General features: G+C 35.0%; 2 protein-coding genes and 1 long non-coding RNA gene across 4 annotated transcripts; 1 reads left to right on the forward strand and 2 right to left on the reverse strand.

Annotated features, from left to right (window-relative positions):
- LOC105163697 (transcription factor BEE 1-like) lies at nucleotides 492-2,359 on the reverse strand. The gene is made up of 6 exons (XM_011082139.2): nucleotides 1,591-2,359; nucleotides 1,395-1,514; nucleotides 1,243-1,308; nucleotides 1,075-1,143; nucleotides 905-982; nucleotides 492-770 (listed from the first exon to the last, which is right to left on the reverse strand). Exons 1-6 carry the CDS (start codon nucleotides 1,969-1,971, stop codon nucleotides 648-650), a joined length of 837 nt encoding a protein of 278 aa, XP_011080441.1. The 5' UTR covers nucleotides 1,972-2,359; the 3' UTR covers nucleotides 492-647.
- On the forward strand, nucleotides 652-1,772 carry LOC110012125. Of its 2 annotated transcripts, none has more exons than XR_002287259.1 (3): nucleotides 652-792; nucleotides 897-1,547; nucleotides 1,635-1,772. It is a non-coding gene; the product is annotated as an uncharacterized LOC110012125 (long non-coding RNA). The 2 variants fall into 2 exon arrangements; XR_002287258.1 differs by lacking the exon at nucleotides 1,635-1,772 and having other exon boundaries at nucleotides 897-1,317; nucleotides 1,514-1,634.
- LOC105163649 (magnesium-chelatase subunit ChlD, chloroplastic) lies at nucleotides 3,681-17,885 on the reverse strand. Its single transcript, XM_011082077.2, has 15 exons — nucleotides 17,504-17,885; nucleotides 16,456-16,634; nucleotides 15,808-15,892; nucleotides 15,416-15,732; nucleotides 13,469-13,592; nucleotides 12,566-12,658; nucleotides 9,179-9,274; nucleotides 8,339-8,473; nucleotides 7,988-8,188; nucleotides 7,616-7,771; nucleotides 5,951-6,058; nucleotides 5,091-5,225; nucleotides 4,600-4,755; nucleotides 4,092-4,212; nucleotides 3,681-4,022 (listed from the first exon to the last, which is right to left on the reverse strand). Exons 1-15 carry the CDS (start codon nucleotides 17,783-17,785, stop codon nucleotides 3,937-3,939), a joined length of 2,274 nt encoding a protein of 757 aa, XP_011080379.1. The 5' UTR covers nucleotides 17,786-17,885; the 3' UTR covers nucleotides 3,681-3,936.

Consider the following 18,240-nt stretch of genomic DNA (forward strand, 5'->3'; position numbering starts at 1 on the left):
GCATGTGAAGACGAAGACGAAGACGAATTTTGTCTATATATAGATTGAATTGTCTTTCAATAATTGACTGCTGTTCATGAACAGATAATTTGTGAGGGGGTGAGGACAAACAAGTGAACACAACCACTTGGGAGAAACAAAAAGACAAGTTCCTCAAATAACAACAACAAAGAAAGGATTAGAATTGATAAAACATGCTGTAAGATCACAAGACATGAGTCTATTCATATCCTTGGGACTAAACCAACCTGTTGACATCATTAAGATGTCTGGAAGTGAAGTACATAGTTAGCTAGCTGCTGTCTCATACTATCAACAGGTGTATGAACCACATCGACTCATGCCTAAAAATCCAATCCAATAACGCGTTGAGCCGTACGTCTGATGGTACTCAAACTCAAACTGACGTTGATAACTATCGACATTTATGGAATCTTGAAAATCGTTTCTTGGACGTCACGCGGAACTGAAATAGATTATACACTTCACTATTATTGGTATTTGGTCAATTGAATTCCAACATATGATAGAGTTGATACAAGTTGAGTATAATCTTTTAACTTCTGCCTTTTTGCCCAATATGGGACCTTTCTTTTTTCTTGTATACAAATTTAACTGAGAAAAAACACTGAAAATTTGTGAAGTTTTCATTTGCTGTGTGGGAGTTGAGGAAAATAGCCAAAATTCAGGCCTAATGCGGCAGATTGAGCAGAAGGGATGCCCTGGCTAGCTGCATTTTGAACCTCCAAGGCTTCGGACGCCTTTGCTCTCTGCAAAGGCAAAAACTTTCTCGTTAGTTAACCATCATGTACAACGCTCGTGCATTTGTAACGTGGAATATATATGACGCAAAACACTAATATTTGTTCGATTGATGTGATCATTTGAGGTTGTAGGAGCACACCTGCAGTGTGTCGATGCCATCTGCATCGGTGTTGAAGTCGTAAAACGTGCTTGCTGCCGTAAGCTTCATAGAGAGAAACTGAATTTGCGGAAGAGAGAAGAAATTATATCAGGTTTTGATCTGAATCATTGTATTTTTATTTTCTGTTGTGGTAAGTGTTGATCACTGACCTCTACTTGATTCTGCAAGGACTGGACATAATTGATGATCTGATCCAACATTACTGCCATTCCCATGGACTGTTCGTTTTCGGTAGGAATGTTAGAATGATTACATCAAGAATCAGAACAATACTTTGGAAAGAACTATATAGTTGGAGTAGAATATTAATTAATCACCTTGTAGCATCCTGGAACGATGTCTTGCAAACATCGTAATCGCTCGTTGATTTTTCCTCTTCTGACCTGATTCAGGTAAGAAAGCAGATCATTGTAATTTTCTGTTTTAGGAGAGTAGCCTCAGCTGAAAACAGTAGTAAATTTGAACTTACTCTCTCTGCTAAACTATGACTATCAGTGGCCTGGCCTCTTTTGGCCCTGACATGAATCACTTCTCTTGGCATATCATCTTTCTCTTCATTGGATTTCACTTTCTTTCCTCTTCCTGCAGCCTACGAGCAGAAGAATTGTCTGAAAAATCCGAGGTAAAGAATCCACCTAAAAAGAACTCAAGAATCGAAAGCTTACATTAGTCTTTCTAATCCCTTTATCAGAGGAGAAACTGTTTGCAGAACTGCTTTCAGGCGTGCTGATATCCGTTGATTTCCTTTTCCTGTCTTGATGATTGTTGTCATTGGAGATGGTGGGCACAGGGACAGGAGGAATTACAGTGTTGTCATCAAGGAAGAATAATCCATGGAAATTTTCCAGGTTTCCAGGAAATTCTGGCAACTGATGGAAATTAATGCTGTCATGGGGAAATCCCATTAAGCTGTGGAAGTTCAGGTCTGAGGTGTCTTGATGACCTGGATTTAGACCTGGAAAATGGTTCATGAATTCAATGTTTGGATCAATGTCTGCTAAAGAGAAAGACTGTTTGATGTTTTGCAAGAAATACTGATCAGCCATAGCGACAAAAACACTTGCTTTTAAGGTTCTATATCGGCTTCTTGGTTTTGAAGCAAACTGCTGTTTTTTTTATTACACTATAATAATAAGTTGTGAGTTGTGATTGTATGTATGTATATATATGTTCATATAAGCAAGATCATTTTTTTTTTTTTTACTTTTATTCAATAATGAAAAAGTGTGCATTTAGAGGGTGCCACGTGGCAATCTGGGCTTCTATGGTTGCGTTTGTTTGGTGGACCCTTGTTCAGGAGATATATCCAAAACATGGGGTCCATCAATATGCAATCTCAAGTGGAGAGTTATGGGGAAAAGATCAAAGCGTAGCTGGAAACTATTTGACCCTCTATTTTAATTGCAAAAGAAGTTAGGAGTTGACAAGACACTTCTTCTATACAATGCATCTTCCTCTCATTCCCCAAACCCCCTTCCCCCCCACCCCACCACCTCACCTCACCTCACCCCACCCCAACCCAACTACTTTCAGACTGTTTTGCAATCTTGACAATCATTTTCATCAGTGTATCCGTCTCTTGAAATATAGCATTCTGCTGTTGTCTGAATTCAGCAAAGTGGCAGTTCTGTCAGAGTAGGGCAGTTTATGGAATTTCAGAGTTATGCTACAGCTTACATAAGACAAATGAATTTCTTGTATCATAGACCAGTCACGTGATAAGGTTTACGGGTTACATGGCTGCTTATTCTATGTAAAAAAAGAGAGGTTACAAACCCTTCAAGTATCTTGTCAAAATTAAGGGATAATTAAGTCTACACCCCATAATTTACAATTTATTTATATAAATGATCTTTATTTTTTAAAGAATTACACATACACTCACTACAAACATCAATATTATTTACACAAATCGTTCATAAGTTTTAAAAAACTACACACCAAAACATCGACAACGTCATACAAACTACCCCTACTTTTTAGTTGTCGGGAGTGACTTTTGTAATTACGCAAAGACTGAGTAATTTATATAAATAAATCATAAATTAAGAAGTGTATATGTAATTATCTCTAAAATTAATGATGTAACAGAAGACATAGGTTGAAATGCCAATATCCGAGGCTTATGTTGAAGGAAGAGAAGAGGAGATTGAGTTTGGAATCAATACTTAGGCTAATCTTGTAACTAGTTATTCAGTTGATTTGCAAGATCAAGATTATATGTCCAGTCTGATCTTCTTGTTTGAGAGGTTGATGATGCTACACAATGCATGTTCCCATCCCATATTGACGGCAACAAAGGGTTTGCATGACAGAGAAGCGTCGAGCCCCTCAGTTGATAAAGCAGACAATTCCGCACAACGGCGTGCAGTTATGATAGAACAGTGAAGTGGCACATCAGTACACAAACTTATTGCAACTTCTTAATTACTTAAGAAAAATGAAGTCCAAAGTCTTAGGATATTAATAATATGCTCTTACAAGGGACTGCAATTATTTAATAATTTACACAAACATACACTTTTTGTTTGAATCGCATATCATGAAATATACTACAAAAGTTTCAGTTTGGATGTGAAACTCGCCAGAACATGCTTGTATGCAGTATGCACAGTTCAAATAAAAGTTAAGAAACAACAAGCCAAGATAAGATGGTATGAAGCCAATGAAGCAGAAAGCGAAATATTTGATGAATTTGACTGCTTCACTTTCAAGAAACTGAAAAAACTTCTAGGTTCTTGCACTATTTATTTCACTAATACAAAGTAACTAGCGACGTATAGCGTCAAATAAAAGCAAAAAGAGCTATTTCTATTTATGCGACATCACCGGCTTGCTCATCAGTTCATAACAACCACATGTATTGAATGGCTTTGAACACATGCTTAATTGCATGAGGAAAACAAAATATATATAATATCTCAACTGGAGACAATATCAATATAGGCAAAAATTTTCAAACTACCCACCATGTTTAATTTACATCTTCTGCATTAGCAAAACTAAGATGGTTATGAGTTCTTCAAAGCTGACAATGCATCCTTCGTTGTTGCTGAGATAACAGCATCTGAGGCATTTGGCAGGTAGTAGTATTTTCCTGGAAATAGAATCACAAATGTGTCATTGAAAGCTTCGTTTCCAAAAGTTTGAATGTGAAATAGGTTACCTTGAGCAACACGGGCAATCTCTTTGGCGAAACCAGTTGAAACAAACTTATTCTCCGTATCAATAACAAGAACCGACATCCCTGCTTTGTATATTTTTCCAGCAACTTCAAGAATCTCATCCTGAAAGAAAAATTAAGTCATCAGTTCTTCATATTGATAGTTTTAATTTCTGGGGTTAATTAAAGGACCTGTGCAACTGAATCGCTTTCGTCCAGTTTTGATAAACTTCTATTTCACTTCATAATATATGCTCCATATTTAAAGAGCGTTCTTTTAGGATATAGGTCAAACAAACTTTATAAACTTGGCACAATATGTGAAGTGGGGCATAAAATGGAACAATTTTGAAATATAGGATCTTGACTGATGGTTTCACCATCAAGGCCACAACCATTTACGGAAGCCCAATACTTCACTTTTGGGAATATTTTCGGGTACTTATGGAGAGAAAGAAGCCTCCATGGATGTTAATTCTAGGATACTCGGAAAATGTCTTAGCTGTTTTACCTTCAACTCTTGAGCAGAGGGTCGAGGCATATCAGCAGTAGCTTCAAGATCAGTAGATCTTTTAAGTGATATGTTTGCTCTGCCATCAGTTAAGACGACAATCATTATGCGCCCAACGTCACCACTCTTCTCTGCGTTCATTCCAACTCTAACAGCCTGTAGAAAAGGTTTAAACAGGGAGTGAAAAGGCAATAGATATGCAGAAGAGAGATCATTTAGCAATTGGTCATGAATAGGGATGCCAATGCTAGCAGTTCTTTTTTACATGATAAATCAGTAGTACAAGAAGAGTGATGTCTTCTAGAAGAAACACAGATCTTTATTTTGAAGTAGAGAAAAAATAGAAGCTCAGTCACATGCAGATGAAAGAAACATTTGTTCATGTGGTCCTGGATTGATTAAAAGTTGCACTGCAGTCCATTATAGTGGCAGCACTTAAGAGCATAACATTGCAGTAGAATGTCAGTAAATCAAATTCATCAGACTTTTACCGTGGTAAGACCGTGAGCAAGAGGAGAACCCCCACCACAAGGAAGTCTCTCTAGACGTTTCCTTGCCATGGAAATTGATCTGGAAGGAGGAAGCAGAACTTCTGCAGCGTCTCCACGGAACGGAATGATACAAACCTATTCAGACCTCAAATCAGAATGGAAGTAGTTATTTCATGTTGTCCCCAATATAACTTGAACAACTCTAGTGAACAATGAAACGGAAGAATTCAGAATTTATCTTTCCAATACTGGTAAACAGCAGAAACCCTATCTTAAGGAAGTGAAACAAACAGTAAGCAAATAAATCAGTGCCATCCTCCTACTAAATTGGATCATGCATGCAACATAAAGAAACTGTTTTCTCATCTATGCAACTAGTAATGGACTCAGATCTCTTATCAAGCCCCATGAAGTTCTAGATCCAGTCATCGGCCACATAGTAATAGATGGGAATCATAATGGCTTGAACCGGTTGGTAGTATCCTATTCCACCAGATGACGGGACATGTTCACTTAAACCCCTTAATACGTAATGACAAAAGAAATTCAAAAAATAAATCATAACTGCTATCGCATCGGGGAATTAAGTCATTATGACCACCATGACAATCAATATGGATGCCCCTAATTGCTAAAATAAACAAAGTACAAGGCCATAGCTCCTTGCATCAAGTTCTACTTCAGAACATAAACATGACGTTTAGCATAGTCCTTAAAGAGTTGATCAACATAGGATCCCTGTTATTTTATCCTTAATCAATTTTCGCATCCTGGTCAATATCGTTTAAGGAATTGGAGAGACAACTGAGTGGACAGGATCTAGTGTCAACAAATCTGGAATGAACATCATTTAAATGCACCTGATCTCTGCTCGTATAACTCTCTGCAAGCAGCTTAAGTGCTGCGCCCTTGGCATTTTGCATTCTGTTTAGTGCCATGCTTCCACTTGCATCAACAACAAATATAACCTGTCATATTAACATATCGTTAACTGATAAATTTCATATAATCCTCCATCCATAACAATGCGATCAGCCCTTTGTAAGTAACAAAGTAAAAGCTTATAAGATTACCATTCATGTATATGTACAACACTTCACCATTCAAAATATTTAAATTAAAATAAAAAGTGCATCACCCTCTAAAAAAGTAAGCGGTAGTCAACAATACATGTATCAGCATTTATGATATCATGTTATACTTCATATGGGTTAATCTCAACAATATAATTCAGTTTTCCTTTTTTTCTTGTGGGTTCCAGAAGCTATAAGAAAGTCTTTCACGTCAAACTTTAAAGGGATGAATATCTTGTTTATAAAATTGGGTGGCCATTTGGGTTAGAACCCATGGGTCCAACCAACCCAAGTGGTTTTGTGTTGGTTGGGTTTAAAATGGTTTATAATGGGTTTAAGTGGGTCGAACTTAATTAAATTTTATTAAATCATGGGCCTTACATGGATTTGTGATGAGTTTTATGTGGATTAATGATAGGCCTAAAATGGGTCCAACAATAGTTTAATTGTTTTGAACTCATTGTCAAACTAATATCTCAAACTATTTTCATATTTTCTAACTTTTGTTCACATTTTTTATAAGAAACATATTTAGTATGATCTAGTTGAACTTAATTCAATTTTATTGCACCATGGGCCTTATTGGGTTGGTCGGTGATGGGTCTTAAATAGGTCCAACCCATGGTTTAATTGTTTAAATTCATTGTTGATTAGTTGTATTATAATTCACTAATTACTTTTATATTTCTAACTTTTCACATTTTTTATGAGAAACAAATTTTCCAAAACAAATTAACATTTTTCAAATTAACGAAGAACAAAAGGAGAGCTAAGATTTTATAACATAGCCAAAACTTGCAACTTCTATGTGATCATGTAGAATTCCTTCTTTTTTTTAATTTAATAAATCGACAATGTACCACTATAGTATGAATTCCAAACAACATATCAAATACCAACAATAAATATATCAAATATCAAGCTAATAATAATTCATAATGAACTAATATTTCCAATTAATATAGACAAATAGCTATTATTATTATGATTGAAAATCTAAAATTCAATTCTACAAGCAGATTTGGAGAAACTGATTACACATCTATTGATTCCATGATCTGTTTTGAAAAATGTGGTATTTTGTATATGTTACGAGTTTTCAATTTTATTATTTAACAAATGAATCTTTAACGCACACGTTACTTTCAAAAAACAATGAATAACACAAGTTTAGTCGTATTATATTACAAATAATAGTAAAGATATTGCCATCTTTTTATTATGTGAAATTTTGAATGTTTTAGAGATTAAATATAAGAAAACAGTTACCACCGACCTAACCCGACCAGTTTGCAACCCAGCTCATTTTGAACCCATTAATTTAGACCCATTTTGAACCCAACTCATGTGGCCCACCCCAACCCAACCCAACCAACCCGCCCATTTACCACCCCTAGTTACTATAAAGACATTAAGCACAGAAAAATGGTGTAAATTTAACTAGAACTCTACCAGGGCTCCTGCTTTCCGAGCCATTCTTTTAGCCCGCATGTCTGTTTTTTCTACAAAAACTTTTCGGCTCTTCTGGATATCCTTCTCTCTCCGCAACTTCTGATAAGGTGCAGCTGCTCTAAGAGTTGCATCCACAGCCAACCTCTTTACAGGACCCTGCTTTGATCGAGAACTTTGTAAGAGAAGTTGCTACATTAAAAGAATAAAAAATAAAATCAAATAGAACTTATCTTAATATAGGAAACTGACTCGTTTAAGAAACTTAAGAAGATGCTTCTAAACAGGCAACTAATAATTATAGTATCTCCACCATTTGAGGGTCCCAAAACAACAAACACCTTTAAAGAGAAACGGAAAGAAAAAGGATCTGACCTTAGGAAGCATTGGCTTAATATATCGGCCTCTGTCCTCAGAAAAGATAACATTCTTTGCTCTCCCAGCTTTCCCTCGTTTTCTCTGTGCCTGCTGCGCAAAGAAGAGAAGTTTTTCGTCCACTAAACCTCCTTCAGCATCAAAGATGAACTCTTCAGGAATTTGGTCTTGTTGCTGTTCATTCTCTTCATCATTCTCATCCTGTCATGAAAATGAACATTTTGGCTAATAAGAAAGCAAACAATCTTTTGTATCTTTCTTAATAAGGTGTCATTTCTTCCTTCAATAAGTCTCAAATTCTGCATTGGAGAAGGCAAGTGGCAGATTAAAATTAGTGAGTTGTAAGCAAACCTCTTGATCTTCCTCCTCATTCTGCTCCTCTCCAGAATCCTGGTTCTGTGGAGGAGGAGGTGGAGGAGGTTGCTGGTTTTGCTGTTCTGGTGGGCTCTCAACAATGATGGAACGTGGAAGGATCACTAATTCTACCTGCATTAATAGTGAACTGTCACAATCCTCTCCAAGAATATTTGATAAGGGAGCAGTTAACAGGTTGACTGATGTTATTTTCCTCAGTCAGTTGCTTGATATGGGTGTAAAACCACATCCAGAAAATAAAGGTATCCAGTTTATTATATCTTTTGTGTACGTAGTATGTGTTCTTTCCTACTCATTGAAGGTTTAAACTCACTAAGCAACCAAAACCTTCATGCAATCAGTTGAATAAACTCAAATATCTGTTTAAGAAGAAACATCAGTTGTAACATTTAACAATCTCTTAAATGATTCTTGCATCACCTTTAAGGCTCTTCAGATGAATGAAGAATCCATAGGCCATAATGTCTGATAATAGCTAGATCTTTTTCCAAAGCCACATGCAGTAGAATGTTTAACTTAGTTGCCTTAAGGCTGGATTTTGTCTCCTGTAATGTAGCTTTGAGCCAATAGGCCCACTATCTTACCACCCAAGCATATCTAATCTTTTCTAGAACCATCGCTAATATAAAGTTCTTTCATATTTTTCTCAAACAAAACTAATACCACCTTGGTAAACTATGGCAAAGTGTCATAAAGTAGTTATGCTACAGTAATGGGTATCTTCAAATCATCAAACGTCTTATTCTGCCTCTTAGACGTTAGTATTGCTACTAAAATGTAAAGCAACGATTAGTAAGGCAAGAATATTGGACTAACTGCTTTCTTCAGGTCATCCACATTGACTTTTTCACGTCCCTCTAGAGCAGCTAAACATCTTGCGACTCGTGCCGCATATAGCTCAGCCCTGTGCCCCTGCAATTTCAGTGTGGACAATCAAAAAATGCCAGAATGAGCTCATTGACACATAGCTTAGGTATTATATATTCATTAGGAAACCCACAATGGTTCTTCATATTCTCCACTGTATTTATCTCCCCTCCCAACCAACACGCATCAAGGTGTTTCGATTTGTTGCTCAGCATGGCTGGCTAAGCAACATGCACGGGACTTAAAAGTCATCATGCCAATATTTTCACATGAAAAAATTACAACTGAGACAGTGGTCAATGAATTTTCACATTCATTTAAGGGTAAATTACATTCACACCCCCCGAGGTTTGTTATATTTATAATTCCCTGTTATTAGAATGACAATTCCAACTACCCCACCTAAGGTCTAAAAACCTTACGCTACTTGTTGCAAAAGTGCAAAAGCACAATAATACACTCGTGTGTTTCTGGCAAAAAAGAAAGAGAAAAGTATAATTAACAAAAACAAAAAATGCAAGGGCATATGTACACAAATTATCAAGGGTAAGTTACATTCTCACACCCCTACTAGATTAAAAATTACTATTAGCATAACTGAGATATACCCTGTCTCACATAGGGTTCTCATGAATTTACCATTCCCTACTAGATTAAAAATTACTATTAGCGCCGTAACTGAAATATACCCTGTCTCACATAGGGTTCTCATGAATTTTACATATGATATTTCAATATTACCTCTCATAAAAATTTAACTATTTTTTCTGACCAAAATGCCCTTCGGACCAGATTGCAGTGTTTGGATTTTTTATTTTTTCATTTTTTTGGTTGGGAGGTTTCGAAGGTCATGATTTAAATGTGGTTAAATTTTATATTTTAATTTTTTTTATAAACTAGATCATTATGACCATTTATAGTCAAAGGAATGCCCCTATGCATACATATTTGGCTAAATTACACTTTGCACCCTTGAAATATTTTAAATATGCACTTTTCACTCCAAGAAAATATTGCAAATTGCACTCTACAAATTAATTTATGTTGGCATATTGAATTGTTGGCACTTTTCAGCAAAACCAACTACCGGAAGGAGGGCAAAACCATCAACAAAATGAAGTTCCCACCAATTTTCACCTGACCATTTTATTTTGGTTGCACAAAACAAAACATAGCAAACGCAAATTAGAAACTTCTACAACATAAAAAATGGAAGCTTCTTGTTCAAATGGTGGAAATAGTTATTGGCACTTTGGAGATAGGATTGACAAGTCATAAGTTATGATTGTGGTGATAAAATGCCATTGATCACTAATTGAAATAAAAAAAATCTTGGATAAGATTTCACAAATGTCCAAATGCATTAAAATATTTTTATTTATTATTTTCTCTAAATGTCCTACCTCTCATACATCAAAAAGGTAAAAAAAATTCCGTGTGAAAGATCAAGAAAAAATTATATTGGATTGCTACGAAAAGTAGATGTTGTGAAGAATAATACAAAAAACATTTCAAAAAATATTGATGAAAAAGAAACAATAAAGATAAATGCTATAAATTGTAGATTGGAATGAGAGACTTTAAAATAGAAATTGACAAAATCACGTTCAAGGGAGGATATCCTTTTCATTTTAGCAATGACGGCATGGTTGATAATAGCATTAAAAGTGCTTTGGGATATCTAAAGTAGTGCAATTTTTGGGAATGTATTGCAACTTATGTGAAGTTAAATTAAGCTGCTTGATGGTACGTTTATTACATAAGATTTTGTTGGCAATCTAATGCTTATTTGTTCCCATGTTTATTATGTTGCATGTCACATATCAATACCAAATAGCAATGAACAAAAAAACAAACAACCATAACTTGCCAATTTTCACACCATTTTGAAGTTTTAGCTCTTGTCCTCTGACAACTTTCAAAAGAAAAATTTTGGGAAGAGCAGATTTTAGTGATGAAAGGGATAGAAGGTAAATTCTTTGAAGGCTGAAATTTTTACCATGTGAACTAGATATTTTCTTTTGAACTATGCATCCAGCATTTACCATTACTTGCGGGTGCAATATACAATCCTGTTCCTTAAAATCATGTGCAAGCCACATGTGCAAATAGTGCAAGTGTAAATTAGTGGAAATTTCATTATAATTTTCTTTTTTTTTTTTGACAATTTTGCTCTCCCTCCTGCCACCGGTTTTGGCTAAAAAGTGTCAAGAATTTAATGTGCCAACATAAATAGATTTTCAGAGTGGAATCTGCAATTTTTTTTCTTTTTATGGTGTAAAATGCATATTTGAATTTTTCAAGGGTGCAAAGTGTAATTTATCCTACATATTTTGGTCTAAATTCTTTGTTTATAATTTTTACATGGCTTCTCAATGTACTTCATATTCTAGTGAAAACAGGTTAGGATATCAAAAAAAGAGATAAGCATCATACATATTTAAAGAAAACCGTTTCTGATATACTGCATAAACATCCAATATCTACGATACTTGATTACTGCATTCCACCGCCATTATACATATTGAATGTTTATGTAATCGTATACTGACAACGATTTCGATCATTCAAGTGCTTAATATCTCTTTTTATATTTCAATCTATTTTCACTAGAATATGAAGTGATCCATCAAGAGGCCATAAAAAAATTGCAAAAAATTGGCTTACATTGCATATGTATATATGGATGCATTCTCAAACACCCATGTTTCTTACATCTTTTTGATATCTCAATCTTTTTTCAGTAGAACATGAGGGCTCAACTGAGAAACCATATAAAAATTGCATGAGAACGCCTTTAGGCCAAAATATGCATATATATATATAGATGCATTTTCAAAGGTAAAAAAATGGCTATTTAGCAAAAAAAAAAATTTGAAATATAACCTTTAAACATTATGTATAATAAATTATAAAGTATAACTCCCTCAGTTTTGTAAAACATTAGAATTTAGTCCAAAGGGTATTTTGGTCCAAGAAATTGGTCAAATTATAGTCAAAATCTTACAAAGGGTATTTTGGAATATCACATGTTAAAATCGCTGGAACCTGATCAGTGATTGGTGGGCTCATATGTAAGAAAAAACAAACCTCATGAGGGTAATAGTAATTTTTAATCTGAAAGGATATATTTATAGTTATGTCAACCCCAAAGAGTGTGGATATAAATAAATTATCATGGATTCTAAATCAAGAAGATGAATGCATCTTATTCGATATTTTCTAATATGAGGGCGGAAATACTATGTCCTATCAGCGACTATGACAAGCATATGACCCTTAATCATGGTAAGAGAAAGCAGCTTAGAACATCAAGAAGTTTTTTAAACCACGAACCTGACAACCGCCCCTGAGGGCTTCCATGACAAGGTACTTTAGCTGCTCTCTGCTGATGCTCACGTCCTTCAAGTACTCCCTCGCCAAAATTATCTGCATAGATAAACCACAAGATCATTACAATCTTCGAGTCATAACTATACATAAACCTATGTGCATATTTTAGTATCAATGTTATAACTATAGTATTCACTGAAATCAAGTACAATTGAAAAAAAAAAAATTGCCACAAGGATGTTAAGGTTGTAAATTCTTTTATTAATTTCTAGCAAAGATATGATCAGTAGAAACATGCAAATCTAAGAACATGTCATGAAACCAGCAGAAGTACTTTTTTCGGTGGGAGAAAGCTAGGGGTTTAACAGAGGCGGAGAGAGAGAAAGAGATGCGCGGGGGCCTTGATGAGTGAAGTTCCCAATTCCATTGCATCCACAAGACCTTACAAGAGATATACTGTTCTATGGCACACACTTTCAAGAAAAAAATTCCAAACAGCAGGGAAAGTAACACCTTTTGGAAAGGTGTGTTAAACTACAAAGAGTCATGTGGCAACATGATGGATAATCCTAATAATATATGAATAACCTCCACAACCTGCATGATTGTGCAACGCTATAGCACTTGTTCATCTATGATCTTCGAGATTCACCAAAATTATTTATTCTTAGGTAGTCTTATAACAAATGTGAAACACAGCATAACAAGCACACAGTGGATGTCTGGGTGTATCAAGGTAGTTCAAATCCACCAATATCAAGATTCATATGACAGGATAGCATGTGCTTTTACAATGAAATCTTTGTCTCATAACATATTCATCTTGGAATCTAAAAGTTCCAATTCATTACAAGTGATATCCTCCACGATAATTGGCATTCATCATATCTATAAAACCAGCATTACCTGTGTCTTTGCATAGTCCATTTCTTCCTCAACCATTTTGAGAACTTCATTACTTCGTTCTTGAAACTGTGTCGCTATTTCAACAGCTGCAACACGATCTTCAAAACTCATTGGAAGATCTGCACTGCAGAAGGATGGTGTCATTTACAGTAATACAATATTTAAACGCAGAAACAATAAATGATAACATTAGCGGATGAGAAACTTCAAATGTTAAGTATTCAAAAGCAAGGAAACAAACAGCTAACCAACAAGAATGTCCCAGAGGCATCACATCATAGTTCTACAAGTACAAATTGAGAGACTGGTTACTTCTCTTAAATTTGAGGGCTTAATGCAATTTAACACTTGCAAAAGTCTACATATTCAAAAAAAAAAATGTAAAAGAAATTACCAAACAAACCAATTTGTGAAAAGAAAAAACAAATGAGAAAAAGACCCCCAATGTTGGCAGTGTATAACATGCATTTCTTATGCGAATTTCTTTTTGCCCCCCTTTAAAAAATGACATATGTACCCTTATTCTTAAACTGTTGGATATTATTTGATATATATCAACATGTCTATATCTTAAGTGATATAAATCAACAAACAAAATTTAAATTAAATCAACAATCCAGATTTAAGTATGTAATTGTTATACATTAATAAATCTATATAATAGAAAATTATATTACTAATTACATATGATGTATATATTATTTTATATTCTATATCTATATAAGTATAGATATGTATATATACACAATGTGGAAGGGGATGAGAGGATGGCGGCGTGAAGGGCGGGACTGCAGCACCATTTATCGGCAAAGAGGGGCAAGGTTTAGGGCCAATGCTGGTGTGGGCAGAAGCGGGGGTGAGGACCGTGGAGGTGAGAGGGGCCAGTGGAAGATGATAGAGGCAGGGATACAGGAAAGAGGGGGGTATGGTGTGGGGAGGGGAAACATAGGTTTGTCGCCGGCAGAGATGGGGAAGAAGATCAAGTAAAAAAGTATATATGTTTTATTAAAGTTATCTATAAGTAGATATATATTTTAATTTATACAAATTTGATTTTTTTTGCTTATATTGCTGTTACATATTTATTTCTGTTCTATTTTTTTCTGATATATATACACAGTATAGGTAAGATGATAGGGGATACAGGAAAGAGGGGGGTATGGTGTGGGGAGGGGAAACATAGGTTTGTCGCCGGCAGAGATGGGGAAGAAGATCAAGTAAAAAAGTATATATGTTTTATTAAAGTTATCTATAAGTAGATATATATTTTAATTTATACAAATTTGATTTTTTTTGCTTATATTGCTGTTACATATTTATTTCTGTTCTATTTTTTTCTGATATATATACACAGTATAGGTTATTCATTTATATAAAAATATTTTTTGTTCTTTGTTTTTACTTTTTAGTTATTTTCCTGAAGTATTTATTATATACATATTGGATTCAGACCGTTACTTTAAATTAAATAGAGTATAGACCACGAGACCTAAAATACTTATTAATTTGTTGAATTTTTTAATGAAAGCAAAGATAATTAAGGTAAAAAAAAAAAGGCACTTGCAATATGGGCAATGCACATAGATTTTAGTAGTTTAAATAAACATAAATAGATTTTTTAAAAAGGAAAAATAAGTATGTAAATACATCAATAAAATGTACTTAGAAAGCTAATTATAGGAATTTAGAAAGTTAGAAATGAATCTAATCCATTCAATGAAATCTTATCAGAAGACTATCAACATTCAATTCAATTAAGATATTTTTATTAATTTAAGATCTAACCAAATTAAGCTTTAAATAATCACAATATTCATAAACATAAATACCACTAAAAAAACTACTAATTATTTAGGACATTATAGTCCAATCAAAAAAAGAAAGAAACCTTTTAATGCTATCCATACTTTTAAGACACTGTACATAGAAAACGACCATCAGTCTTACCTCAAATTTATGGCTATGCGGTCCAGTAGATGTTCCCGGACAGCACCCTCTTCAGGATTATAAGTAGCAATCAAAAGTGGTTTGCATGGATGACGAAAGCTGATCCCTTCCCTCTCTACAATATTGACTCCCTCCGTCAAAACATTAAGCAGCAAATTACTGATACCTTCATCCAACAGATTTATCTCGTCTACGTATAAAACTCCTCTATGAGCCTCTGCAAGTAACCCTGGCTGGAAAACTGTTGTTCCAGATTTTACAGACTCCTCAACATCAACAGACCCCACTAGTCTATCCTCCGTAACACCAAGAGGAATCTGCAGAACAAATATAATTAAGAGAATACCAAATAGATCTTTTTATTTACAAATACTCTCTTATTCATAAACTACCTGAACAAAAGGTGACCTGACTATTTGGGTCTTTATATTACCAGCAGAGTCATACTCTACCTTGTTGGAAAGCCCATCTTCCCACCTTCAAAAATTATAAGAATTTACTAATTTAAAGGTAATGAAGAACAATATAACTCAAAGCATGACAGTGACCGTTGAAAAGGTTGAAACCTAAAGTGCATAATTTCTTCACATACAACTATAAAACAATATAGTGGAACAACAGAGGTAAGGTTAGCCGCTGAACTAGAAAAGGTCTGAGTCAAAATCATTTGGTTCTAGATCCAATATCAAAGTATTGTTAGCCGAGCAATCATCTTTATGCAAATGTCCCACTGATATAGTGATGTAGTCCCTGAACCTAATGTTCCACAATCTCATCTAACTGCAACAAATAAGAAATTATTCTCAAAATTATTACTCATTTTTCAACAAATCAATCCTCGAGAGTTTAATATGCAAGATAACAATTCAGCAATATTCATGAGCCAAGTGAACCACAAGAACTTCCCAGGTCGCATAGCATGCATAAATAAGGAAAGAGGAAACAACTATATCCTTTGCATTACAATTTATCATGCCAAGTTATGTTGAAACTTGAAATCCGTAGCATCTAATTGAGCTGCCAGATCTAGTGAACCTTACTCTTCAGGGCATGCTGGATCAGCATTTGCAACTGATCCGTCAACTACTTCAATAGGTGGAAGAATTGCATGCAAACCACGGGCCATTACTGTTTTGGCTGTTCCTCGCTTTCCGGAGATTGCTATTCCTCCAATCTCACGGTCTACAGCCCCAAGTAAAAGAGCGGTCTTGATAGCATCCTGTATAAGAAGTCAATATACACACTTCATAAAGAACTTCTGATATTACATACTAATTATATAAATGACTAGTAGTGTGAATAGAAACATGTCTCTACCCAAGTACGACTATGAAATCCAGCACACCGCAATATTTATGCGTTTTCACATAAATGTCCTTTTTCAGAAAAATTGAACTTTTACAGCACAACATGGCACAGAAAAATGCTTTCCCACTGATTTTACTACACTAGACAGTAATACCATAATATACATTAAATATTATCTCAACCAAATAAGCCACCTATCTTCTATAATGGATTAAGTTATACGTGGATATTACCTCAAGAAAGGAAGATTACTCTGCCTCCTTTCATTTAAACCAACAAGAGAAGGGAAGATATTCAACGAGCCAGAGTCATCTTTAAAGACACACTATAAGTTCCCCATAGGAACAGCATAAAAAAACCAAATCAAAGTAACAATAAATAAACACAGAGTACGGAGAAAAGGAAAAAGACAGAAAGGTTGAAGCGATCTTAAGCAGACTAAGGACCATAGAGGAGGATACATGCAGTTCGATGCGAACGGGATACAATTACTCTCACTCATCACATTATGCAGCATATGCAAATCATTAAAGCACAGAGTTACATCTTAGTCTATTACAAAGATTTTTTAACCTGGGAATCAAATACTGAGAAGAATTGCAAGTCATTTACAAATATCTCAGGTTTCATCTGACCTTTAGCATCATAATTACAAAGTTATCCCCAAATCACAAGTATTATAAACAAACCCATCAAGAGGAATCAGTTCAATAACCAATTAATCAAGATCACATTTAACTATGCAAACACACACGCACACACAGAGAGAGGGGGTGGAACCTGGCCGACAACAGCTGCCAAAGGAAAAAACTGCCTGCCATATGGACTAGCAGGAGCACTTTCATCCTCCTTCTCTGGTGCCACGCCAACAGACCCATTGCGGGAATCAAGAATGGCAGTAGCTTCAACTCTCAGCCTCCTACTTTTTGTGTGTGAAAAATGTGTTCTTGGCCTCGAAGAATGGGAATAAACAAGAAGCGGATTCAATGGCTTCAAAGATTTCAAACTCAGGAGGGATTTTGAAGGCGAACATAAAGGAGGAATTGGAGTAGACAGCGCCATTGCGCAGTAATCATCAAAACAGTGAGAAAGCACTGCACCTCCTTCATGCTTTCTGTTATCCCATCTTATCTTTCTGGTTTAGAACGGACGTCGTGTTTCCAAACAGCGGTATATGCTGAAGACTCGCTTTTGAGGTAACTCTCCTACGCGATTTTAGCTCCAAGCTGATACGGGGTATGGAGATCTCATCATGCAATTTAGACCGCGCATGTGCCCACGTCACCTCCTATCTATTCGCGCTTCTCTTCTCCTCTCTCTTAATTCAATTATAAATTATTTGAAATTTTAACTCTTTTAAATAATTACATCAAAATTATTGGAAATAACACTTTGTTCTTAATTAATATTTTCTAGTACAATCTAATGCTTCATTCGAATGGATAAGTTTAGATTTACATGAGGAATTTGAAGAAAAAATTTCAAATGCGTTCATACTAAAAGAGTTCAAAATACGA

Source organism: Sesamum indicum, linkage group LG6, assembly GCF_000512975.1.
Source record: "Sesamum indicum cultivar Zhongzhi No. 13 linkage group LG6, S_indicum_v1.0, whole genome shotgun sequence".
NCBI classification, from domain to species: Eukaryota; Viridiplantae; Streptophyta; class Magnoliopsida; order Lamiales; family Pedaliaceae; genus Sesamum; species Sesamum indicum.

Coding starts and splice junctions, on each gene's coding strand:
- LOC105163697 (XM_011082139.2), bottom strand. CDS start 1,971: ATGGCTGATCAGTATTTCTTGCAAAACATCAAACAGTCTTTCTCTTTA. Junction 1,144..1,242: donor TCGTTCCAGGATGCTACAAG/GTGATTAATTAA, acceptor GAAAACGAACAG/TCCATGGGAATGGCAGTAAT. Junction 771..904: donor ATGGCATCGACACACTGCAG/GTGTGCTCCTAC, acceptor TTGCCTTTGCAG/AGAGCAAAGGCGTCCGAAGC.
- LOC105163649 (XM_011082077.2), bottom strand. CDS start 17,785: ATGGCGCTGTCTACTCCAATTCCTCCTTTATGTTCGCCTTCAAAATCC. Junction 8,189..8,338: donor ATGAGGAGGAAGATCAAGAG/GTTTGCTTACAA, acceptor TTTTCATGACAG/GATGAGAATGATGAAGAGAA. Junction 4,213..4,599: donor CCTCTGCTCAAGAGTTGAAG/GTAAAACAGCTA, acceptor TTTTTCTTTCAG/GATGAGATTCTTGAAGTTGC.